The sequence below is a fragment of the Elgaria multicarinata genome, chromosome 1 (assembly GCF_023053635.1).
Source record: "Elgaria multicarinata webbii isolate HBS135686 ecotype San Diego chromosome 1, rElgMul1.1.pri, whole genome shotgun sequence".
In the NCBI taxonomy this organism is placed as follows: Eukaryota; Metazoa; Chordata; class Lepidosauria; order Squamata; family Anguidae; genus Elgaria; species Elgaria multicarinata.
The window spans coordinates 74,403,732-74,430,543 of record NC_086171.1 but is presented as its reverse complement, the minus strand read 5'-3'; the positions used below and the strand labels follow the sequence as shown (position 1 = coordinate 74,430,543).

At 39.8% G+C, this 26,812-nt stretch overlaps 1 protein-coding gene across 3 annotated transcripts in view; it reads right to left on the bottom strand.

The window, feature by feature from the left end:
* Nucleotides 1-26,812, bottom strand: part of COBL (cordon-bleu WH2 repeat protein) — a 162,201-nt gene that overhangs the window by 74,350 nt on the left and 61,039 nt on the right. For 2 of the 3 annotated variants that reach the window (XM_063130343.1, XM_063130358.1), the window contains exons 5-8: nucleotides 25,450-25,494; nucleotides 22,049-22,140; nucleotides 19,053-19,142; nucleotides 854-1,048 (exon numbers count right to left, since the gene is read on the bottom strand). In XM_063130343.1, coding sequence (XP_062986413.1) covers nucleotides 854-1,048; nucleotides 19,053-19,142; nucleotides 22,049-22,140; nucleotides 25,450-25,494 — 422 coding nt within the window. The remainder of the gene's footprint in view (nucleotides 1-853; nucleotides 1,049-19,052; nucleotides 19,143-22,048; nucleotides 22,141-25,449; nucleotides 25,495-26,812) is intronic. The other variant, XM_063130350.1, reaches the window with a different exon arrangement.

Below are 26,812 nucleotides of genomic sequence, written 5' to 3'. Positions count from 1 at the left end.
CACCACCTCATAATGTTTATTTGAATACAGATTATGAGATATCATCTTATGCATCGTCAAGAGGAAACGACGTGGGGCAGGACAATGCACAGGACAAAGATAGCTTAACATACATTGTGTTGAACAAGACACTGCAATTGGTGCAGCTCTGCCTCTCGTTATTTCTAGTGAGAGCCTGATTCTGCCCTTTTCTTCTCTTACATTCAAGTCACGGCCAGAACTTGCCACTCCTTCCCTTTCAGCCTTTTTCAGAGGACCACTGAGGTGCTACATGTAGCAGTGTGAGAAGCTGCTGCAGCATGTACCTCTTCCAGGTCATTCTCGGAATATCAGGAGGTCCAAGTCACGTAAAAGCCAACCATGACGCAATTCCTTCCTATGCTAGTACCCCAGTTCCCAATAGCTACAAAGTAAGTTTGGAACAAAGTGACACTGAGGGCTCCTCCCAAGTAGCCAGGTGTTCTGGAGCAATGTGAAAGCAACACATGTTCCACACCACAAGTAAAGTCTCAAGGCCCACAGACCTGAATTTCCTCTCCGAACCTGCTACTGAAATATTTGGCCACATGACAGAAGAGGGGTGTGGGAAGGTATGAACCTACTGATGGAAGCCGAGAGAATCTGTTATGTCAGCATGGATGCCTGGCCAGCTTCTGATCACTTCAAGTCTTGTCATTCGCAACTTTATCTCAAGCATTTTCTTTAGGGATTTAGCTGAAGCTATGAAGATTACCACATGGTTGTAACTGGTTCTGGGCCAAACTTTGCCAACCCATCTAGCTGCCATCTGTCGAGCTGGAGATTTTACCAAGCTTTTATAACCCAGTTTGTATATTTAGCGTACAATCCTTACCTGACTCAGCATTTGTTCTTCTCCATTTGGCTCCCCACTCTGCAGCTGAGGAATCACCATGGGAGGAGGAGGTGCTCTCCGCTTTTTTATTTCAGTGCTCCCAGTCATTCCTGAGATGTTCCCAAGAGACAGAGATGGACCCAACGTAACAGAACACGAATTCACTGACGGAGAATTTAGAGTTGTTGTAATTCCCTGTGAGTAGATTAACAACTTCATTAAAAAACCTGTTAAAATTTCAAAGGCAGTCCTCATAAATACATAAAACATAATAAATGTCCCCTCATGCTAATCTCTGTCTTGAAAAATATCCCCTCATGCTTTGGATTCCTCAAGCCACCTTGAATGCCTTTATTTTTGGTAGAAATAAATTAAATAAATAAATGGGCAGAAGTGGATGCTTCTGCAACTTAACATCACCAGCTTTTAAACCCATCAAGCATTGATTTCTGAACGACAAGATGTAACTCTCTACCACAAGATGTAGTGATGGCTGTGATGTTTTACTGGTTATTGCTATTTATCTAGGATGCAAGTGTGATTTAGACTTTGGATGGTAAGTGGTTAATTCTGTTGGGAGGGGAAGTGAGTGCATGGAATATTGGAGTGGAGGCTGATTGGCTGTAGGATTCAAGTGTGTGACAGTTAGCAGTTAGAAGCAGTTGAGAGTTGTGTGTGGAGAGCTGACAGAGAGAGAGAGTCTGGGTTTGTCTGCTATAGGGGTTTAGAACAGAGTAGGATCAACGTCCTATTGTTTTGGGGGAAAGAGGGAATAGGAGGAGATAGGTTTGACTAGTGGGTAGAGTAGGCAAGGATACATGAGATACCCTATTTCTTTGATTCTAAGACACACTTTTTTCTCCATATAAACATCTCTAAAAATGGGGTGCATCTTAGAATCGCGGGTGTGTCTTAGGGTTTTTTTTCCTGTTGGTGGTACTGAAATTAGTGTGCATCTTACAATCGATGGCGTCTTACAATCGAAGAAATACGGTATACTGTATTGTAACAAACAAGTAATGCAACAAATGAAACTGCAAGATTGATAAACTGCATGAACTTACTTATTGTTTAATAAAAGTTATTTTGTTTCATAAACTGGATTGGACATGGCCATTGTCTTCCATTTTAAGTAGTTTTTTTTTAACATGCTAAGTTCTTTTCTTGTCAGGGAATTATTACAGTAAAATATTTCTTCCACAATCCTACAACAAAACCTGCTTAATTGCATTGTCTTGTCTTGCTAAGCCACATTCCCATAAATAGATGAAGGTCTTAAATCAAAATTAATCAACTGGCTTTGTTTTAAAAGTTAGAATTAACAAATACAGTATCTACAGGAGTAGTTTTTTTTTCTGTTGTAACCATGACAGTAAGGAAGATACCGGGGTGGGGTGGGGAACTCAACCTTTGACAAAACACAAATTTCTAAGTATGAAAGTTTTGGGGAAATGAAATCAAGTCCTGTACAATTAAATCCATTAATCAATAGGAACATCAATCAGATTTGGAAGCATAAATTTTATTACAACAAACACTTTGGTGATATTGAATAGTAGTAAAATGGTCATTTGGAGCACCAGAGAACTGAAAGAATATGTTCAATATTGCTCATATTGCATTATTTTAGAAGTTTAGATTAAATGCAAACCAAATTAATTCAGTTACTGAAGAACTAGTGGGATTGTGGGATACTGCAGATCTAGTGGGAACAATGATTCTTCTGGAATAAAATGTATATAAATACATATGTTCCAATAATAGTGGAGCTACAGCAGTGGTAGGCAACTTGTGGCTTTCCAAGCGTTTTGGCCTTCCATCAGCCCTGGCCAGCACAGCCAATGGTGAGGGATTTATATCCGGACATTTTATTCAGAAGAACTATGGTTCAATGCACAATCCCATTAGAGTAAATGAATTAATTTCATTTCAGTCCTTATCTACACTGTAGATTTCTGCAATCAGAAGCAGGCCTGCTTATAAATAAGCTATGGCACTCTTTTTCAACCTTTATACTAAGGGTGCAATTTCAGTGGGAATCCATCACAGACCACACGTGACAATTCCTCAACCATACCATTATTACAAGGTAGTAACCTTATAATAGTAACCGCAATAAACCTAGATTGAATTGGGTCTAGATTAGCCTTCCTCCAGCTGCTGCCCATCAAATGTTTTAGACTTCAATTCCCATCAGGCTGAGGAAGACTGGTTTCAATAATCAATTTCATCTAAAGTGTCTGGAGTCGAACCTCCGCCACTTCCTCCAGGACCTTGACCAAAGGGGCAACAGTTGTTAAAAAATCACAGAGGATTTCTTAAGAAGTGGTTTCAGTTGGGACTACCTCCTCTCGGAAATTGGCATCAAATACCTCCTTGACCCATTGACTCAACCCCCTCCTGCTGGCTAGCAATTAATAGCCGAGATGGACAAGCCTCAAGAATATTAATGGTCAGCTGCATTCCTCCAAGCACTTTGACCACATCAACCGAAACTGATGCCACGTTGTCTAGATGGTACTCTGTCAACTTCCATAGGAGCTATTTCAAAAAATGGTGTCAAGAACAAGGCGAATATAAGCCACTTTATTCTCAAAGAGCTGCAAATTTGTCACAGAATACCTCTGAGTATTCTGACCTACTAAGGTCTGATTTCAGTAAATCATTTATCACATGGAAAAGCCTTTCTGGATGGCTACTGCTTATTATGGTTTTAAATTTTGTATATTTCTTTTTAATGTTCACTGTTTTTAACTTTTGTAAACTGCCCAGAGAGCTTCGGCTATGGGGCGGTATATAAATGTAAATAAATAAATAAATAAATAAATAATACTCAAGGATGCAATGCAGGCAAAGAAGTGTAACTGCTTCATCACCAACACTGCCACAAAGAAGGCACTACAGTGTGCTCTCACTTCTATTCGGTCATAACCACTATGAGATTCGCACCATCTGCATTCTAGGCATTATCCAGCCTGCTCCGTAGACCATAGCTCCTTTGTAAATGAAGGAGTCAGGGTGAGTTCCATCTCACCATTCCATAGTGAGACAGAAATATGAGCCAACTGAAAACTCCCCAAGAGCACTAAAGAATCCATTGCATTCATAAATCTCTGGGAGTAGACCGTCTCAATTGACCCAGCACCCATACGGAATGGTATGGTCACTGTCAGGCAAAGAACCCCCCCCCCCTAATTCTAGACCTCCAGCCTTTCACTCAGCTGAGAACAGAAGACCAAGGGTATGTTGTGCAGATATGGGGCCAATAATGTATTGAGACAGCCCCATGGTGGTCATGGCAGCCATAAAGTCCCAAGCTGGACCCCTAAGGCAGCCCCCAGCATGAATCTTGAAATCTTCACGAACAATTGTCCATGTATTTTCCAACACCACATCAGGGATCATTTCAATGACCACAGACTGGATGTCTGATGGGCAATGTGGCAGTCAGAATACCAGTAGAATCCCTAATCTGTCATCTGAATGGACTGGTTTCCTGGTAAAGGAGACGGATTCCTTATACATGACAGCAAACCTTGCACCCTACTTCATTTGGAACCACCTCCTCTTGTAAATGGGCATCAAGTACCTCCTGGACCCATCTACTCAATCCCCTCCCACTAGCTTGCTCCCAAAGCTCCATCCTAGGTTGGGGCTGCGCTATATGCCTGGGTAGATAAATTAAATTTAATTGTGAATGAAGGGCCTGGGATGTGTCACCCAGACCTAGGATGACAAGCCGAGTGGAGTTTATCTGTCCATGGTTTGTCATAAATTTTCTTTCTTCTTCCAGGTAAGGTCTAATTTTTCTTCCATTATTATTTTTTTAATTTTCTTGGCAAAACTGCATATTATTAATTACACAATGGCTGAAGAGCAAAGCCAGGGTCCCATAATGATATCCAGTTTGCAATCTTAACTCAAAGGAACAGTCCTTATCTCAACAGGGCCATTCTGAGGACTTTCAGCCACTTCTTCATTCCTCTCTATTCTCCCATATGCCACTTCAGTTTCCTCAATTCACAAACCATTCCAGATCTGTCTCCATGGAAAACTCGTTAATGAGTTTTTTGAAACTTAGGAAAGAAGGACAATGGACATACCAGATCTTAACGTTAATAAGGTATCCTTGGGACTAACATTTGCAAAACTCTCTAAGTTATTGTTTGTTGTTTATTCGTTCAGTCGTTTCCGACTCTTCGTGACTTCATGGACCAGCCCACGCCAGAGCTTTCTGTCGGCTGTCGCCACCCCCAGCTTCCCCAAGGTCAAGTCTGTCACCTCCAGAATATCATCCATCCATCTTGCCCTTGGTCGGCCCCTCTTCCTTTTGCCTTCCACTTTCCCTAGCATCAGCCTCTTCTCCAGGGTATCCTGTCTTCTCATTATGTGGCCAAAGTACTTCAGTTTTGCCTTTAATACCATTCCCTCAAGTGAGCAGTCTGGCTTTATTTCCTGGAGTATGGACTGGCTTGATCTTCTTGCAGTCCAAGGCACTCTCAGGATTATAAATAACCATATATGCTCATTCAGGCCTGGTACTCCATAGACATTGCCCATATTAGTTGGCTTAGACTATGCCAATTTAGGCAGATAAAGAAGGAAAGTATGGGTGCTTTCACAGCACAGTGAAATAACCCTGGCATTGCAAGATTTCCTTTTAAAGTAATCTAAGCTAGTGGCCATCACCAAATCATGAGGCAGCAAACTCTATAAATTATACATTGTTTGGACATTTTAAAGAAACGATTTCTCCACAAAACACATGCTGTGAACACCTCTCCCTCATCCCCTACATCTCGCCTCTCCTTGCAGCGAACTTCGATCCATTTGCACTCTAAAACATGCTCTAAATCTCCTTGCCCATTTTACCCCAAGAACTCACTCATTTACAAAACCATCACCCAAACTGAATTCCACTTGTGTCAATCCCTCTTAAACCTTCCTCTTTCCCACATTAGATTCTATACTTAGTTGCCAGAAAAACACACATGTTCATTTCTTTTTTACCAAGTCATTTCTACAGATATTTATTTATTTATTTATTTATTACATTTCTATACCGCCCAATAGCCGGAGCTCTCTGGGCGGTTCACAAAAATTAAAACCATTCAAAGTATAAAACAACAGTATAAAACCATAATATAAAATACAATATAAGAGCTCAACCAGATAAAAACAGCAGCAATGCAAAATTACAAATTTAAAACCATGTTATTTAAAATTTATAGATTGTTAAAATGTTGGGAGAATAATAATAATACTTGCTAGGATCTACATTTTAAACTCTGTAAATGCTGGTTCTCATTTAAATGCTTTAAATAAACTGTTTAATCTTCTAAGTTTCAATTCCAATAAACAATTCATATTATTATTTTAAAAATCCTTTACTTATGGCTCTTTGATCTCACTATATAAGTTACCTACCCTCACTGACTGCTGTCTAAAAAATTCTATACACATATTTGGTTGAATGTGTTAGTGCAAGGGAGGAGAAATGTATTCAGTGTGCAATGTAATGCAAACTTAACTCATTCGCACTTCCAGAACCATTGTGGAAATTGAAACATTTATTCTTTAATATTTGCACATTTCCGAATTTTGAAATGCAGTGCTCCAATCAAAAGTGTGCACAAAACGCATATAATAAAGGTGTGCAAGAAAATGACTATATTAGTGGAAATAATGTACACAAACACAAAGTATTAGGGAAATCGCTTAGAAAAAATGCGTAAATCACAAACTGACTTAAAAATCACAAACTGATTTGGAAACATGATGAAATGAACTTAAGTTTGGAAACATGAGAAGCTAAAATAGTCAGATTCATCTATCCCTATTGAGTGCATACCTGTATGTCAATCAGCATGTGGTAACAGTTGATATAGCTCCACCTTAACCTTTGTGAACAGCAGCATGACAGAGTATCACCCTGCCAATTAGAATTTCCAAACATGCAAATGTGTGTGGGCAGGTGAAGGCAACTCACCTACTGCTTACTGATGACATAAAGGCACCAAATAGAACTAAGAGTTCTGGTGGTGGAGTTCTGCAGTTCTTGGGAAGAAGGGGCATTGTGCGAAGAGGAGGCTCTTTTCCAGATGAAAGGCTATAGATTCCTGAAATGCAGCTTCTTCCTTGCCTTCCCGCTCAGTTTTCCAACAGTACCTCCTTCACCCACAGCAGCTTAACAGATCAGGAGGTGGAGAACAAGGAGCAGATGTGCAGCATAGATACACTTATTTGTATACGGACAGGTGGAACATATAGGTAGATAACATATAAAAAGACCTCTAACTAAAGTGAGTAACAAGTGAGCCTCCTGCCAATAAAGTAGCAGGAGAGTATTTCTAATCCAGGGACAGGCTGGATGAGGTGGGAAAGCCCACAGTGCAACTCCTATAAATTATTGCCGAGCATTTCTGCTGAAATAAGCTGCTATGTAGACCTCAGGCAAATAAGATGAACATTAGAATCTGCATCTCAAATGAATCTGCATCATAGCTCAATCCAGGAGTTCACCCTGATGTTCAAAACTCTGGCTAATTAGAGCAGAGATATTTCCTTCAGCAAGTTATGTTCAGCCAAGCCACTCTCATTCTTTTACACTCAATTCATCTCCATCCAGTTCTCAATTGGTTTGGTATTCTTCCAATGGGAACAATGTGTATGTGCCTTGTGCAACAAGAATGAAGCAACTGAAGCACTTTATTTGCATCAGATTATGAACTCAAAAAATGAGTGGTCATGATTTTGAAGGGTGAGTGGTAAATCAACAGTAAACTCAGAGAAGTCAAGTGTAAGGCTACAACTTAATAAATGTATAAATGTATGAATATATTTAATATTTCTTTTTCCTCAAACAATAGCAGCCATAAGGGAGAGGAGCAGGAGTAGGAAGGAGGAATTTAACCCTCCACCCCTAAGTTGAGGTCCCACCAAGCTGCTATTAGCCCAAGGTGTAAAATTTCCCTTCTAGGGCTAATAACTTTAGCAATGGAGATTTTCAGTAGGAACATGAGATGGAGGTAGGGGGAAGAGTTAAATGCCCCATTCCTTGCACTCTATGGTCTTGAACCAACTTGCCTCCTGCCAGCATACAAATGCTAGTGTTAAAGGAAAAAAGCAGACATACTAAATGCATTTAAATATTTAACATTTCATCTGTTTTGGCCTTGAGTCCCACTGAAACCACATCTCCTGTGGTGACACATCTCCTGTTATAAAATTAAATTGGTAGTTATTAGCTAGGGACTGGAAATTCAAAAGTGCAAGTAGGATTTATAATACAATAATGTATCACTTGGCTACAACAAGAGCCTGACCGAATTTATAATGCTCCATCATAAGCCATGTCTAGCTAATCCTTTAAAATGTTGCCACTTATACAGTTGTCAAAAACTATATATATAATTGGGTGGGGAGAGAGATTAGTTCAGTTCTGCATACTGAAATATATAACGAAAGTAACTTTTGCAACACAAATTTTTAGAAAAGATAAGGTTTGATGGGCGAAGTGGAGTCACATGACCTCTCCACAGTTGGACCTCCATCAGACGAGTGTTTTACTGCATGCTCGTTACTAGGCTCTCACTGATTTTCACGGGTCCCTCTTGCGATGTCATCTGCCTCCCACCCCTTCTAGCTTTCTTTCACGACAAAAAAACACCTTCGTAAGTCCAATTTATTTTTAAAGATGCAAGTTGGTGCTATCTCCTGCTGTGTGCAGGAGAAGCAGCCAGATCAAAACGGCCCGCTGAATGGGCCACGTGCATATTGTTTACTTCCTCTTTCAAAAGAGGAAGTATTGAGGGACAAACATGCGGGCAGAGAAGTGATGGAAAGCAATCACGATTTCCCCCCATGTGATGACACTCTGTTAAGTTCCACTACACGTGAAAACCTTGGACACATCTGCATTACAAACTTTTCTTATACCATTTCAACTGTGATGGCTTCCCTCAAAGTTACTTAGGAGTTACTTTGGTACACTCTGAGAATTTGATGTTCTCTATGATTGGATAGCAGTATGTCCACCCCAGACAAAAAATAGCAGCCAAGACAGGAGATCCTCCTTTTGGCATTCAATGTCAACCCAGAAGTTCCCTCTTCAGATAATCAGTTGAGTTACTCTAGTATTTTCTATCTCTATTCCCTCAATCCTGGAAGCTAACAGTCCTTGTCATGCCTTGTTGCTGCTGTTGTTTTTTAATTAACAAATTTCTATACTGCTGTGCACCCAAATTGCTTAATAGAAGAAATGATTATGATTTGCATACAGCACTGTCCCTTTACAACTAATAAAAAACACTGTGACAGAACATTCATGTATGTGGTCTACCAAAGCTAAAGGTGATGAAAGACTGAAAAATGTGGCATGGGTAATATCAACATTTTTTAAAAAAAAAACTTTTTGATTGATTTTAAACTTATAAAATCATGCAAATAGTAACAAAGTCAATGTAACATATAAACAGCCTTTTACAATTCATGTTGAAACATTAGTGGATGTAAACAACTTACACAGCTAGCTATCATGACTACTAGAACAAAGTTTAATCTGGATTCCTAGAAAACATGTTAAATTCTTCCCAAAACACAGGGTTAACAAAAGAGGACAACTCTAATTATAATGCTAGTTAAAGCGCACTTAATTACTCCCCCTCTGTGCAAGCACGCACACACACACACACACACACACACACACACACACACTACTGTGACAGCCAATATTCTTAAGTTCAGTTAGTTTTTCTGACCTATGCCCTTTGTACTTGAATAAGGGTCTGATTTGGCTTTATTTAAATTTAGATGGCGCCACTGTCCAGTATTACTCCCCTCCCAACCAAGCTTTGTTAATCTCTGTTGCCAGCTGCTCAAATGTTTACATTTGAAGAGCTCTTTCTGTTTGCACTGAAACAGTCTCTGCTCAGTATCTCATCTGTACAGATGCCAGAATGAAAGCAAAAAAGTCTTGCTGCTGGAAACTCATGATTAATAGTCTTCAATGTGTTTTTAACCCCTGTTGATCAAATCTATTCCCATTAGGATTTTAACAATATAAACCTTCATTACTTCAATATGCACACTCATTTCAAGCTTCATTAGAGGTTCTGCAGACCCAACATAAATCATACTGTTGTTGAACAGTACTGACTCCATTTTGAGACACAGCTAATAAGCCAGGCGTCTTCATCCCCAGCTTCAGCAAAGGTGGGAGAAACGCACAGGAATGGGATTAAGAGCGATCACATAAGACTAGATCAAGCAATTCAATTTCTAATGGACTTCCTAAAATGGATGCCCCAAAGGCCAAGGTGGGGATAAATACTGAGCAGAACATGAATGTTCTGAAAACCAAGAGTGATATCTGGTAAGGTCAACTACCTCCATTGTGCTCCTTGAGTGAAATCTTTATTACTAAAAGCAATAAGCCATCACAATTCGACACAATTCGTTCTGGTATATGTACTGATCTAGTTTCCCACTCGTGGGTTCTTAATGTGTTAATGTAATCTTTCTATATTATCCATTTTAACTTACTTAACTTATTTATTTTAGCTTATCTTTTTATGTTTTTATTATGTCGAATTGTGATGGCTTATCGCATTGTGCTCCCATTGTTGCACTCCAGCTTTGACATGTGTAGTTAAGTAGTCATTAGCATGAAAGCTCATCTTCTGTTAACAGAATGGAAATAATAAGAAGGACCCAGAATGGAAATAATAAGAAGGACCCAGTAGGACTTTTGTTTCCAGCAAGTACAGATGTCATCCCCAAGCACCCTCTTTTGTTACATAGGATGAAGGACCAGGTCAGTCTTTAGCCTTCATCCCATGTACCCTTTTATTGCGGTTCGCCCTCGAATTATCCCACTTCATTTATATAGTGCTCATATACCATATGAAAACTTGCAAACTTACACCTCTCCTGTAGCGCACTGCTGTTACCCCCGCTGAGGTTCACTCACACCTTGTTGTTTTCACCGTGGCCTCGCCCATTGATCTCCTTGGTACATCCCCCTACAGTTTATTGGCTGTTGTAAGCTGGACAACTCCCCCTCCATTTATGCTGTCCGAAAACCTCCCTCCCCGTTTCATGATCTGCATGTGTATGAACATTGTTCTATACGTGTTTACTCAGAAGTAAGACTCTCTCTGCTCAATGGGCTTTCCTCAAAGGTAAGCCAGCATGTGATGTTAGCAGTTGAAATCAATGGTATTTACTTTTGAGTAAGGCAACCAGCACATCTGTAGTTCATGAACTTGAAGATGCAAGCAAGCACACACGCACACCACCACCACTTCGCCAGCTCGCTTTCTTTCCCGCTTTTCCAAGAGAAGAAGCCATGATCAGTTTAACACCACTTGCTTCGTGGCTGCTCGTCCTCCCCTCTCCTTGGCTGGGAGTTGGGCCTGACACCCCCTTAGATGTGAGATAAAAGGGGGCAGGAAAGAGAAATGGAGGGAGAGGGGGTTGGAAATATTTCCCCTCTTTCTGCACCCTTTACTAAGGAGGAGCCACAAGGGAGGGAGGGAGGGAGCCTCCAGGCAGGGTTAGGGAAACGGCTGTAGCCTAGGCAACATATATTAAAATTGTAGGTAGGGTGGAAGAAAGCCAAAGTTTCCGTCTTCCCAACAGCATGAGGCCATGCTGCTGAAATTACTTGGTGCCTCACCAACTCTAGGGGTAAGGTGCCGTGCTGCTGCTGAAATCATTCAGGTCTCTCTTCCCAGAGGAAAGGCTCCATGCTGAAATCACTGAAGGACTACCCTCCTTCCAACTAAAATCACTAGGCTCTTTGCTTGGCAGAGGCAAGGTTTCATAATTGGACATCTTGCCTCCCAATGTCAAGGCTTCCTGTTTTCCTTCCTCTTCACCAGAGACCAAGAGTTTGCAACATTCAGTAGTTCTTGTCTGCAGAAAAGGGCTTCAACCTAGGGAAAGGTATATTGCTCTTGGAATTTTGCAGTACACACTAGCCTCTAACCCCTCCTTCCTGTGTGGGTGTGCATGTGGGTGTGCGTGCATGTGCATGCATCAAATCTTTGGAAGACTCTTTCATGCAGTCTCAAAAACTACTTTTAAGCCTGGAGCTCAGGTTCACCAAGAATTAGCTAATTTCCCCATCAAGGTATAACTCTGTGAAGGCTGGAAGTGTTAACAAATCCATCTGCTCAGCTAATTCTCCCAATATCAGCTTGTGTATTTGAATGTCTGTAAACCTCAACAAATGTGCCATTGTGGCATTAACCTCTTGAACGGTGTCTGAGTATGGATTTCATCGGATGGGAATCACTGGATGGGAATCACTCTCAATTTACCAATGTCTAAAGATTCCTTATAACTGGATGTGTGTGAGCCTCATTGGAATATGCATGAGTTTGTACACGGGTCTAACAAGAGCACCTCATGTTACAATACACTACTAGGGTTTACTTTTAATTACACTTGAGTACATCTTTAGCAAGTTCAGAACCATGTCCTGAATCTTAGGTTAACTGTGCAACATTTATATATTCATTAGATGCTGTGGGTTACATCCAGTATTAGTCTAACTTAAGTTCTCATTTTAATGGGTCTATTCTAAGTAAGGCTAACATTGGATACAACCGTGTGAGTGTGTGTGTGTGTTGAATAGAGTAACAGAATGATGGGGAAGGATAGACACAGGGAATGGAATTAGAATTTCATTATACTTACATAATTAAAGTGCACTTGTGCTGCATGTAACTTCTCCCCCACCCCACCCCCAACCCATCAAGCATGTAAATTCTAGAGCTGGCTGCCAGTGATGCGAGTTGTAGTCCAACACACACCTGGAGGGCACCGGGTTGGGGGAAGGCTGCTCTTAAATTGAAACTTTTGTTTTAATGTTTGGTTTTTATTGTATTTAACCATGGATTTATCACGTAAACTGTTTTGGGATTTATTTATTTTTTAAAAAAGAAAAGCGACATAGAATTTATATTAATTAAATAATTAAGTAGATGAAATGAAATTGATAGAACTCCTGCAGTTCAGAAAAAGCAGGCCAATTAGACAAGTTAGGTTCAGAAAGAAATGCCTAGACATCTAGACTTTCCAGCAATAGTCTGGGAGACCTCATCTCAGAAATGTTAAGGAAAGCCTGCTCTCTATTGTCTTTTTGTAAGGCTGCAAAAACTTTTAGTGATACTGTCTTTTTCTGAGATGCTTTGTTGGTTGAACAGCACTTAGAGCTTTCAGGAAAGAGGTATAAAAATGTTTTAACAAGCAAATAAATAAATATATTAACATGTAAGATCTATGGGGTCTGTAGAAGATAACAATGTCCTGAATGTGACTATATAAAGCCTTATCATGCAAAAACAAGAGGGCTATCTAATTTACATAGGCTAAAAAATGCATTAGGTCATAAGCTTTAATGGAAACCATTTTGAGTACAGCTTACTAAATGGGCTCTGCCTCAGAAAATCTTATGCCACAAAAATGTGCTGCTGTTGGTTGTTTGGATTATATTGTCAGACTCTATATTCTTAACTATTAGTGAAGGATTTGCTGACGAAAAAGCTGAGGTTATGCAATCACATACAGCAACTCTGCCAGGTGATCATAATCCCTCAGTATGGGAATGTTACCAGCTTTCCCTCCTATTTCTATGCTTATCAGCTGATCTCAGTCCCTCAGAAAGTATTCCCATTCAGTTCACACTGTTTATTTGTTGTCAAACATATTATCTGGAACGTCTTTAAACACTGTACAAGACTGTTCTGTTCTTAAGTCACTCATCACCTTTGAACACTTTGCTGCCTTCCCAGCTTTTTGTTCAATTAATGAAAATAAAGGCTAATGGACCCTAGAATTGTTGTTTTTAAATGGATACTGTTGTTTTTATACTGTTTTTATGTTTTTTAAATTGTTGTATACTTTTAATGTTTACTATTTTTAATTGTTGTAAACCGCCCAGAGAGCTTCGGCTGTGGGGCGGTATATAAATGTAATAAATAAATAAATAAATAAATTGCAAATAACGATGGAAGAGTGATGGGATGAAGGTTGCATGGCATCTGCTGAGCCTGGTGACCACAGTTTAAGTCATAATCTGGGGGCATGTGATAAAGGAACTCATCACATTGCCCTAGATTCAATGTTCTCCAGTCACCAAGTAAAAACACATTTGTCATGCTTTGAAAAGGCTTGTTTAACAGCCAAACTACACATTACATAGGAGCTCTGTGGGGTGGAAGCCAGTAACCATAACCGGAGGAGGCAGTACAGGCTTTCTGTATAGTCAACGCAGCACCACCATGGGGGTTTCAAAATATACAGACAGCCCATATGAAGCAACCCAAATGTCCCTTCAAGCCATTTACCAGCAAAGAATGGCACTTACGTATATAAACTTCAGCTGCAGCAAGGACCTTTGCTTGCATTACAGCTGGCTATGAGTTCATTTTCTTTTCTAATATGGGCCATTCATCCAAAAAGTTGTTCAATGACTCACCAGCATTTCTCAAGTTTGGTATTTCTTGTAAAATATCGGGGGGTGGGGGGAAACGACACTGTAATTTCAACGGCAAGTTAATCATGTGCTCAGCAATGATCTCCTATTGAAAACAATGAGATTTGAAAGTGTTTAATTTTGGCTGGATTTGCTCTTACTCCGTTTCGTGATCTATTGTTTTGAGCTGATTTGCTGATTTTTAAAGAAGCTGTTTCGTTCACTCCCCAGTTATCCTGTTCTGACAACACATTTTACTACCTCTCATTAACACGATCATTCTTATGAAACGAAATATATACCTGACATTTTAGTTCAGGAAATTTGTATTTATTTATTAATTAATTACTGAATTCAATTTCCAATATACCAGACCTTTTAGTTCAAGGAATTTGTAATGTTTTTTGTTTTTGTTTTTACTGAATTCAACTTACATACAGGGGGTAGAATCCAAAATCACATGGATGAGCTTCCACTTATGCAGTGAGATGTTCTCCTCCTCCACTGCTCCCTGAAAATCTGCTTGAGGGCCCCCAACCATCTGAAGCAGATTTGATGATGGGGCAGGGTGCTGGGAGAAGGGGTAACCATTCTCTCCCAATTCCATGGAAATTATTTCTTCAGCAAAACAATTTCAATGAATTCCTCCCAAACTGCTTAAACTCTTCTGTAAATCCAAGAGTTAATCAAGGAAGTTGCTCAATCTGAGTGTCCTCACACAGGGGGAAATCGTGTTTCCTTACTGTCACTTCTCCGCCCCCACTTCTGTCCCTCTTTACTTCCTCTCCCTTCCCAGCCGGGAAAGAGGAAGTAAACAAAGAGCACGTGACCCATTCAGGGGCCATTTTGATCTCACAGCTTTTCCTGCACACAACAGGAGATTGCAGCACATTCCGTATTGTTGTTTTTAAGGTGGATTCTGGGGTGGGGGCTATTTTGCAATGGAAAAATTAGCAGGAGTGGGAGGTGTCGTATAAAAGACACACATACACACCCCAGAAGTGGGGGCGGAGAAGCAACAGCAAGGAAACACGATTTTCTCCTGTGTGATGATGCTGAAAGTGAGCAACTTCCTTAATTACAGAAGAGTTTAAGTAGTTTGGGAGAAAATAATTGAAATTGTTCTGCTGAAGAAATAACTTCCATGGAATTGGGAGGAGATGATTAGCCTTTCTCCCAGCACCAGCAGCACCACCACCCCATCCTCAAATCTGCTTCAGATAGCTGGGAACCCTCTCAAGCATATCTGCGATAAAACACTCATCTGATGAACCTCTTCAAGTAGGTAACTTAAAACAACTGTCCTCATTCAAATAAAATTTTCTGCACAGGCACATGGGCCTGTCAACAAAATTACTGTCTGCTGGATATGTGGAAAATCTCAGATTTTTCCATTCAAGTCTTTAAATACCTGGCTGTAAATGTGGCAGCCCTACATAGTGAGGAAAGCTGCATATAGGCCTGCACTTCTTCCTTAGGACATCTAATCAACTGGCACAACCAGATTGTTGCCCCTTTCCACAAAAATGGTTAACTTCCTAAATGTCAGTCCTAACACATCTGCAGGACCGTAACATTGTTCCACCACAGTTAAATATACTAATTCTCTGGAGCGCTGTTCCTATTAATTATCTCTTCTCCCACACAGAACCTTATTAAATATACTCCAGCCAGAGTTGTTGTTATTATTATAGTAGTAGTAGTAGTAGTATCCCGCCTTTTGCCCAATGCTGGGCCTCAAGGCAGCCAGAGTTAATTGTAGCTAATTAGCTACAGGTGTGCAGATGTTTTTCAACACATGGGGCACCTTGATACAACTAACTACCAAAGGATCTTAATCCTACAACAAACTGTCTACACTACATTGTGTTTTATACTTGGGCTGTGTACTACCTGACAAGACACACACTATTTAACACAGCAGAGCAGAATTGACAGCAAACTCTGCTTTGTAAATCTTCTATCATTTATATAGCTACAGTGATAATATAAATATCATTTATATTGCTGTTTCCCAACCAATACGATAACAGCAAAATAAAAAAATAATTGGAGCCTTGCATTCCACTGCTTTCAACAATATTGAAAAGAGAGCTAGTCGCCAGTGTGGTGTAGTGTAGAGTGTTGAACTGAGGAGACCCAGGTTCAAGTCCCCACTCAACTATGAAGCTCATTGGGTGACTTTGGGCCAGTCAGCCGAACATATCTCACAGGGCTGTTGTGAAGATAAAATGTAGCTAACAAAAATAAATAATTTAAATGTAGCTAACAAAAATAAATAAACATTAATCTTTAACAGTAATAGGGCCAAATAACACTAGGGCTAGTGGTATGCTATGTAACGGCAAGAGAGTACCGGACTTAAACTGGAGAGATGTGATTCAAATATACCTGCCCAGTGACAAAGCGCACTGGAGCCAGTTACTTTCTCTCTACCTAACCCATGTCACAAGGGGCTTGTTAAGTGGGACTCAGGTTATCTGAGAGACTGCTATCTACCATCTAGGCCACACTGGGGGCTGTTTTAAAAGTCCCATGGTAGCTGTGCAATGGCGCTGTGTCGAACTTACAACGCAGCCAGCAATTTGCTGCCACTGTGGAGCTTTTTGCGAAACTGAGCATTTAAAAAGTTGGGGACTTAATCCTACTTTTTACATTGGAGTGAGGTCACTATGGCTCTTCTGACCTCTGACCCTGCTCTGGTGTCAAGCCAGGGGGCTTTCCCGGTGGAAGCCGATCTCTGATTGGTCACCAGAAGCTTGACAGAGAGTGGGCCTGGAAAGCCAAATGGCTGCCAAAAAAACTGTGCTGCCTCCTGCCATTGGCATTACCTGCTGCCACCCCACAACAGTGAAAGCTCAGGTTTTCCCCTAAAGTGGTGACAACGTGGCGCCGTGAAGGCAGCCCCCTGGTCTCTGCATTCTGGGGTGGGGTGGGGGTGCTTGCTGACCATATTCTGACCTAGTGAGCTTCGTTTGGCTGTGGTGTGGTGGAGTGCCTTCTCAATTATAACACCCGCCACATGGGCTACAAGTGTGGAATGCTTCCACTGACAACTGAAGAAACACTTGTTTGTCCACGTGTTTCCCTGACCGCTAGCAGTGTCAGTTACCCCAGGTTATTTTAGCGACATTTTATTGTTTTTCTCATACTTTTGTTTTAATGTTTGGTTTTTATTATATTTTACCATGGATTTATCATGTAAACTGTTTTGGGATATATATTTTTTAAAAAATGAAAAGTGACATAGAATTTATATTAATTAAATAATTAAGTAGATGAAATGAAATTGATAGAGATGATGCACATTTTGAAATTGGGGGATATAGAAATGAACTCCTGCAGTTCAGAAAAAGCAGGCCAATTAGACAAGGTAGGTTCAGAAAGAAATACCTAGACATCTAGACTTTCCAGCAATAGTCTGAGAGACCTCATCTCAGAAATGTTAAGGAAAGCCTGCTCTCTATTGTCTTTTTGTAAGGCTGCAAAAACTTTTAGTGATACTGTCTTTTTCTGAGATGCTTTGGCACTTTGAGCTTTCAGGAAAGAGGTATAAAAATGTTTTAACATGCAAATAAATAAATATATTAACATGTAAGATCTATAGGGTCTGTAGAAGGTAACAATGTCCTGAATGTGACTATATAAAGTTTAAGGTATGAATGAGAGGCACAAAATAAGAAAGAGTTCTACATTACTACAACCATGTTTTTTCCTGGTAGCCTATAAGGTAAAGTTTCACTCTGAACATCACAATCTGCCCCAAACCCACCTCCTATTGATTGTCCTTGATCAAGAGAAACTCTGGGAAAAAGCCTGGCTTCAATTCTGATTATTTTCTACCCCACTCCCAAATTAATTTAGAGTTGGATCCAGACCAAGGTGTTCAATGCTTCAGTCCCACTGAAAATCAATGTGACTTAAATTACTCGCGACTAACTTTGTCCCATTGATTTCAGTGGGGCTAAAGCATGGCTAATTTAGTCTGGGTCCAACTCTGAAAACGTAAACAAGCTGCACATTTGATATCCAAGTGGTTCAGTATTTGGGATATGGTTTCCATACTCTTGATTTATGGGTCTATGAAGGCTCTTAAAATAAATGCATCTAATTTTAGCCTTGACTGGTATGAGCCTCACATTACATGTACATTCAATTTTCTTGAGAAGACAGAGACATCGTGGCAGCTTTCACTTCGTATTCTGGTTTGCTTTAGACCAGGTATAGCCAGGGTCTGCGTTTTTGCCAACACACTATTTCAGAGGTTGGAGTATTCTGACCCCTTCACATATGGACAGATTCTAAAATAATGTTAGCATTGTGAAGCAGGCAGAGCTTCTTCACTGGACCGACCTTCTGTTGGGACTTCATTATCAGAGTGTCGATGAGAGTTGCGTCCCAACACATTTGGATGGCACCACGTTGGGGAAGGCTGATACAAAGAAACTCACTCCCTTGCTTATTTGGGTGTTTTCCTCCCTTACACTTATTATGTAGCACTGAATGCACCTTTCTCCCTTTTCTGTTTGTCTTTGTGTATCTATAGGTGTTTGTTTGTTTGTTTTGTTCTTAAACCAGACATATTGTACAGGACTGAGTTCCACTGGCACAAAAATACAGTCTCTTGCAGCTCAAGGAATGTTCCAGTAAGCAACTAGACAATAAGAGATGTTTTATATTGCAGCAGCAGCATCTAGTGGAAAGGTTAGCACTTACATCTATGCTCTGTTCACTTGCTGTTGTGGATTTAAAAGGCTCTTCACTGCCACAAACCTCATCCATCCTCGTTGTCAAGTACTCTTCAGCCTGGAACACAAATAAGTATGCTACACAACCTCTCTTAAAAAAAACCCGCGCGCACACACACAAAACTCTACATTCCATGTCAGCTATGAGCAACGGTGACAGGGCAGACCGTTAAAACATTGAGTGGGTGGGAAAGTTAACCATCAATTCAATGGCCATTTGTTTAGTATTTTGGAAAGCTGCTACAGTGATGATGATACAAAAAGAAAATCTAGAAAAGACAGAGGAGCCTATCATGGGCATAGGATAGAAAGAAATGCAATAGCATTTTAATATAAATTAACCAAACGACGAGTTTATTAGCTCATGAACGAGAAATAACGACACTGGGGCAGATATACAAGTTCCTCAAACTTGGAAGTAAATCTCTAACGTACTTATGTAGAACATTATTCAAATTTATGTAGAACATTATTCAAATCTGTTCAGCACAAGAACACAACGGAGAGTGTCCTGGACAGGGAAAGTACGCACCCCAAGAGCAGTACAGAGGTGGTAGTTGGTCTGAGCTTAACTGTCCCTGGTGTGGAAGAGGAGCCAGGGCATATTTATTTATTTATTTATTACATTTCTATACTGCCCAATAGCCAAAGCTTGGCTTAAAAATAAGGCTTAGAATAGTAAAATATTAAAATAAAACATGGCATAAAAACCATTTCAAAAATCAAAAAGTAGTTACAGAATGAAACCAAAATAAAGCCTACAGCAGTGGAAAAAATCTAAAAAGCATGGGCACTACTTTTAAAGTTAGAAGGGCTAAAAATCCCAGGAGAATAATTGCCTAACCTCATGTGATGGGGGCACCCAGAAGAGGATCATTGAAGAATAACTTAGGGTCTAGGTGGGTATATATGGATCATCCCCTCCCATATGTACCTGCCCAGACCCTAAGATCATCTTCAGTGGTCCTTCCCCAGGAGCCCTCGCCAAAGGAAGTGAAGGAGGTGGTAACCAAGGAAGAGGACTTTTTCTGTTGTGGCAACCCTGGTTGTGGAATGAACTTCCTGCCTAACTTATGCTTTTTTCAGCACCAGGTGAAGCTCTTCTTATTTTCCTAGGCATTCTAGTCTTTTTATCTCTGTTGTTTTAAATCTGTTATTGTATTTTAAATCTCTGCATTGCTGCCAAGTTTTATTGTGGTTTGTACTGTCATATCATAGTTTAAAATTTTAAAATTTTGTATTACATTTTGTGATGTATTTTGTGCTTTCAATTGTTGTGAACTGCCCAGAGAGCTTCAGCTACGGGGCGGTATAGAAAAGTCATAAATAAATAAATGAAGATTATCCTTCAGATAATCCAGCCACAGGTTGTTTAGGGCATTAAAGTTTAATGCCTGCACTTTGAAGGTCCAGAAATGGATTGAAAGTCAGAACAGATCATAAAATACTAACATAATATGATGTCCCTGCCAACAATCTTGCTGTCCTATTATTTTGGACCTGCTTCTTCATTTCATATAAGCTTCAGTCATCCAAAGATAAAGAAAAAAAGCTTTGAAACTTTCAGTTGTTTCACACATAACAAAAAGCAACTGTGGGAGAATTTCCCTGTGGGGCTTCTCATCCAGTCAGTGGCTGACATTTTGAATATTCAGGGCGTGGCATGGCTTCTTGTTACATACAAACTCAGCGAGAGTGGGTTGTTGGGGTGGCTGACAAGCCAGCCAAAATCTATGGCCTGTTTTCAGGCTTGTGGTGGCTTGTCAACCATTCCAACAACCCACCCTCAATGGGTTCGCACATAATGAGATGCTACATACAGTGAAGCCCCCACCATGCAAGACTATCAAAATGGCAACTGCCATTGTGATGAAAAAAACCACAGGGAAATTCACCCACAATGGCTTCTCATTATATGCAAATCAGACCTTTGTGATTGCACTGAACATGTTGTTCATGGGTTATCCCACTTAAGCAGTATTTCTGCAGAACAACATTTAGCTCATATACAACATTTTCTTCCTTTTGGAGAATACTGAATTTAGCCATTCTATAGAGGGACTCTACACTGAAGGAAGGAGATTTTTAGAACACCTGTAGCTGGGACTTCATCCTCTGAGGCTGGGGTCCCCAACATGCCCACGAAGGGCCATGCACACCTCCATTAGTGCCTACCTGGGGGTTTGCTCCTCATGATTTTTAAAAAATTCTTTAGATTTTTTTTTTAAAACTGATTGGCTGACATGTTGAATCTGCCCAAGGACCAAATTCCATTGTGGAGAAGCTCCTGAGGACCACATTCCTGTGGTCCTCAGAGGGGCCAAAGACAAAAGGTGTGGGGCCAAAACACAAAAAATAACAGCATATTTCATCTTAAATCTCTTAATGCCAGTCTTAGAAGACTTTGATTATCTCAACCTTTTAGAATGGCGGGGGTGGGTGGGATTGTAAAGCTTTCCTTGCTATCTTGAACCAAAGTCCAGCCCAGAGTGTATTTTTGAAGAAAAAACCACAGATCAGTGCTGAACCTGACATTCTAGCCCAATTTATTAACCTATTTATTAACAGACAAAGGAAGAGAATTGGTAAATATTGACTTCTAAAACAATTTGCAATTAAAAGTCTGCTCTTTTTTCAGTTAAAACTGAACGATAAATAAGTAAATTATTCTGAACTCTTAGAAAAATGTAACATTAAAAAGGTCTGAAAACTCATTTTCTTGGCGTGGGGGAAAGCAGGAGACACAAATCCATCCCACATTAATCATTATGTACTACTTTCACATATCAATGAAAATAACCTAGTTAAAATAAAATAATGTTGAAAACCTTTTTCCAACAACCATTATTAGAATGGTCATTAAAGCTTGTTCACTTTGATCCGGAGAAAGTACACACACACACACACACACACACACACACACACCAAACGGTATTACTTTAATAAATTAAGGAAAACATTTACCTTACTGTTTCTTTTATTAGTCTTGAAAAATCCCAGAAATCGTTTCTTTTCTTTTTCTGTTGTATCGCAGCTTGTTGAAGAATTTCTTGTTTCTGTAATATACACAATTTATCCTAAGTACTCCAAAGGATAGTTTAAATAATAAACGTATTCACTTTATTTGATGGTAGAAATCAGCAGCAGTTAGGACATGGATATATTTACCAAAGTTTTTTAATCTTGCTACTGCAACAGAGATGTGGGGCAGAACATTTTCCAGTGCTTTATTTTTTCCGCAGAACATTTTCCATTTCATAAGTTCATTAGTAACAATGAATGGAAACCAATTGCTATTGCAATATTACATAAGCTTGGCAGTTTCAAAGTTGTAATTAATGTTTTTCAGTTGATTATCCCTATCAAATATGTGAGAGAATACATGAGTGTCAGTGATTTGCAAGTAGGGAGTAAAAACAACAAAAATCAGAACCAATTGTATAATCCACTGGTTTTAAACGATTGTACAAGTTGATAAAGTTGAAATAGATTGTCAGCATATCATGCACAGTTCTTTGAGTGGCTAAAACGTATTAGTTTGTCAACATTCAATACCATTAGTTTTTTCTTAAATTAAAACATTGTAAAGACATTTTAATGTCTTTAAACTCTTAAAGTATTCCAATACAATTTCTACATAATGTAAAATTTAAATCACATTAAGTATATGATTTAACACATACTTAAATTAAGTATGCTTTAATTTCCCCCCTCCAATATTTCAGGCTCAATACTTTTGTATTGGGGGGGGGAACTAAAACCATGAGGAACTTTTTTTAGCTTTGTTGTTTATTAAATACAGTGAACAGTATCTCTGCTGAATATTCTGGGACAGTGGGAAACTAGAACTTCTTAGAGCAACCCCAGAAATGAGCTGAAACATTAGTTTCCCAAACAGGATATATAAGTAGCTTCTCTGAACTGTTCCTTTCCAGAAATGAGATTTTCAGCTCAGTTCCAGTTACTTTAGGAAGCATTAGCGTCCCATTTCACCAGTGGTGGGTCTCACCGGTGCACAAGGATCATTGGATACTGCTCATGTTAAATAAACTAGCTAAATGAGATCACTCTTTAAAGTACAAGAAAATTTTCTTATGCCAATATTCTATCTAACTACCCTAATTTACATAGGAAAATTTTCAGAAAACCCACTCCACTGTACTGCAGTATGAATTACTCACAAGAGAGAGGCCATATGGTATTTTTCCAAGTCACTGATTTAGACCCAATTTTACTTACCTGTATTTTAGCCCAACATTGAAACATTTTACTAGTCCACAATCGGGCTTAAAGCCATCACTGTAATGCTGCTTTATTTCCCATGTTTATTTACCCAACTAACGAATATATTTTGTTTTTAGAATGTGTACAATTTGTGATAAGTTACTATGAAATACTTCCAACATGACACAATTGAAAATGAGACTGTGACATTACACATCTGTTTTTCCTGGGTTTATGTTTATTATAACTGTGTATTTTTATTATAGATCTGTGGTTCGGTTAAGTATCTCTAGGATGAGAATGGCGGATTTGCATTTGTGAGCTGATTGGCTGAGAGAGTGAGAAGGAGGGGTGAAGAGTGTGTGTGTGTGTGTGTGTGCGTGTGTGTGTGTGTGTGCGCGCGCGCTATATAAACTGGGTGGTGTGCTTGTGGGAGCCAGACACGGACAAGGTGACAGAGGGTTTAGATCAGAGAGGGGGAAATGGGCTGGTAGAGTTAAAGTAAAGGGGAGAGAGAGCTAAGGATTCAGTAAAGGTCTGTGGTGGTTGTGAGATGATTGTATGAGTGTGTGATATACTGTATTTGGTGGGGGAGATCAAATACTGATAGAGCCATTAAGACTTCTTTGTTCATTATACAACAACTCATTAGTGTAATTAATAAAACTTTCTTTGTTTATAAAATCCTATGCCTCCTTGCTTGTTGCTGTGTAGGAGGGAGGTAATAAAGGGAGAATACGAGGTTAGAACATAACGTCTGTGTATCCTCACTGAGCAAGGACCGAGCAAGGGTTGGGGCCTGAGCCTTAAAGGCCCTGGTAGCAGTGAAACCAACTGAGAGATGGTAGTTCCTGCTAGGGGTGACAAAAGGCCTTAGAGGAGGGGAATTCTCACTAGGATAGGGGTAGGAATGCCATAGAGATTATGTATTTTCTGTAGAGCAGCTGGAAATGTGTGCTGGATTGGTAAGGAAATATACTGTGGACTTAAACTACATATTACACACAAATACATGTAAGCGTAGCCTCACATCCTCTCTCTGTTTGAAAACACACTTAAGGAGGGGGGCAGTTGGGAACAAAGAAGCAACAGCAAAAGGGGGCACATAACCCCACAGAGGGGTAACTGTTTGAGGCTAGTATGGAATGGGGAAAAGATTAAACACGCCTCCTTCTACTGATTCTTTGCTCCCAACCATCCTTTCCTCTCACTGCATTTCAAATATCCCTACCTTTGTATCATCTGTAGATAATACCACTTTACCCTGTTTTCCTAGGATATGCGTTCTTGTTACACATTTAAGGTTGCATAAAGATTGAACTAACTACTCCAAGGACAGGGCAAAAAAGAAGAAGAGAATTTGTACTGTGCATAAATGACACATCCCACAAGAAATTCAGTAATGAGGGCTTTCTGTTGTCAAATAGCCCTACGATTACATTGCATGCACCACCATCTCTCTTGCACTGACCACTACAATTTAGACTGTGTTAACTTTCAAACAAAATTACTACAAGCTGCGATATTAAAAGGCATTAAATGGCATATCAAAGCATGGCAGAAGAATAAATACTGCACATAGGAACAAATTCCAGCAGCAAACATACACACACAAGTATTTCCATGTGAAAAATTGTAACTGATTTGACCAGCGAATCTACATAGCTAATGACAATATTTTGCTTCAACTGATGTGAAACAGAACATAATAATTATGCTCAATATTTACACTTCATGGTTATAAAACTAAGACAAATGGTATGTGTACCCATGGAGCCTGCATGTCATAAAAAGACATTAAGAAATTGAGGCTGGATTTACAAATTCCATTCTGAGGACAAACATGACCAAACGAGGAATAAGTTACGTCTTATTTTTTTGTGAATGTATGAATGCTCTGAAATGTGTGGTTAGCTGCCATACATGTTTCAGATTACAGACATGGATACTTGCCACTTTATACTCACGCTCATAAAGAATGAGCTTGGTAAGAAAAACTTGCATTGAGTTATTTGCCAGTTATGTACTATGATGCCAGTAGTAGCTTACACAGTGAACTTAAAATGCATTAGTTATCAAAGGCATGCAGAAGAAAAATTGAAAAGAGAAATCCTCTCTCGCTAATCCTCATTTTACAGTACCTCTATAGTTCAGAGAAGGTTCAGATTGAGCTTTTGATGGAAGAACTGGAAAGGACAGGAAGTGAAAAGGACAAAAAAAATGGAATTATTGAAAGATGAGACATATTAGCCCTGAATATTTGCTCTCATTAAAGTTACAGGGTTGAGCACAGCAGCCCCAATTTCCACTTCTTAGCTAAATACAGCAGTTTAATAACCAACCAGGAGTTAAAGGCAAGTTTGGTATGGTTTATAGTCAGGGAGTGGTCCCAAGCTCCATCACTAGGACTCAATCCCTTTTTCTCAAGGCTCTTGCCTTAACATCTCCCAAAGCTTTTCACGGTCTAGCTCCTTCCTATCTCTCCTCTCTCATCTCACACTATTGCCCCGCTCGTGCTCTTCGCTCCTCTGATGCCATGTTTCTTGCCTGCCCAAGGGCCTCTACTTCCCTTGCTCGGCTCCGTCCATTTTCTTCTGCTGCCCCTTACGCCTGGAACGCTCTTCCAGAACATTTGAGAACTACAAGTTCAATCGCAGCTTTTGAAGCTCAACTAAAAACTTCTTTTTCCTAAAGCTTTTAAAACTTGATGTTGTGCAGACTTTATACTGTTAGTTTTACCCTACCCTGTGCCTGCTTACCCTACCCTGTGCCTGTTTGCATTCTCTTCCCCTCCTTATTGTTTTACTATGATTTTATTAGATTGTAAGCCTATGCGGCAGAGTCTTGCTATTTACTGTTTTACTCTGTACAGCACCATGTACATTGATGGTGCTATATAAATAAATAATAATAATAATAATAATAATAATAATAATAATAATAATGATGATGATGATGAATTACCCCCATCCCTCATCTTTCTCCTTATTGATCAAATGGGTGATGTTATATTTTTCTAGAGCAGGGATCCTCATATTCATGACAGGGCCTGGAACTCTAACTCCCAGGTCCTGTCAGGGCAGCTTTCTTCACGTCAAACTCTGGAGTTTGTTTTTCTCTGTCCCACCTCTTTCTATTTCTATTTCTCGTTTAAAGCTCAGTCACTGCCATGCTCACAGACAATTAAGCCACAAGACTATGTAAGAGTTATATTATGAGAACTAATGGGGATAGTGCTACTGCAGTGTATAGTAGCTAAGCAACTGAGCTGAGAACTAGGTTCAAATCATGACTTTACCATGAACTTACTAGGGGTCTGTCTTTATGTCATCTTTGTCCTGGGATGGCTCTGAATCCATGCTGCATCACTTTATGATGCAGGCGCCTATTTGGAGCCACCTTGGGGCAAACAGATGAAGACTCACAGCTGAAAAGTCAGGGACTTACCCCCAGTTTTCCTGTCTGAGCGAGGTCAGTGCGGCTCTTCCAACATCTGTCCTTGTT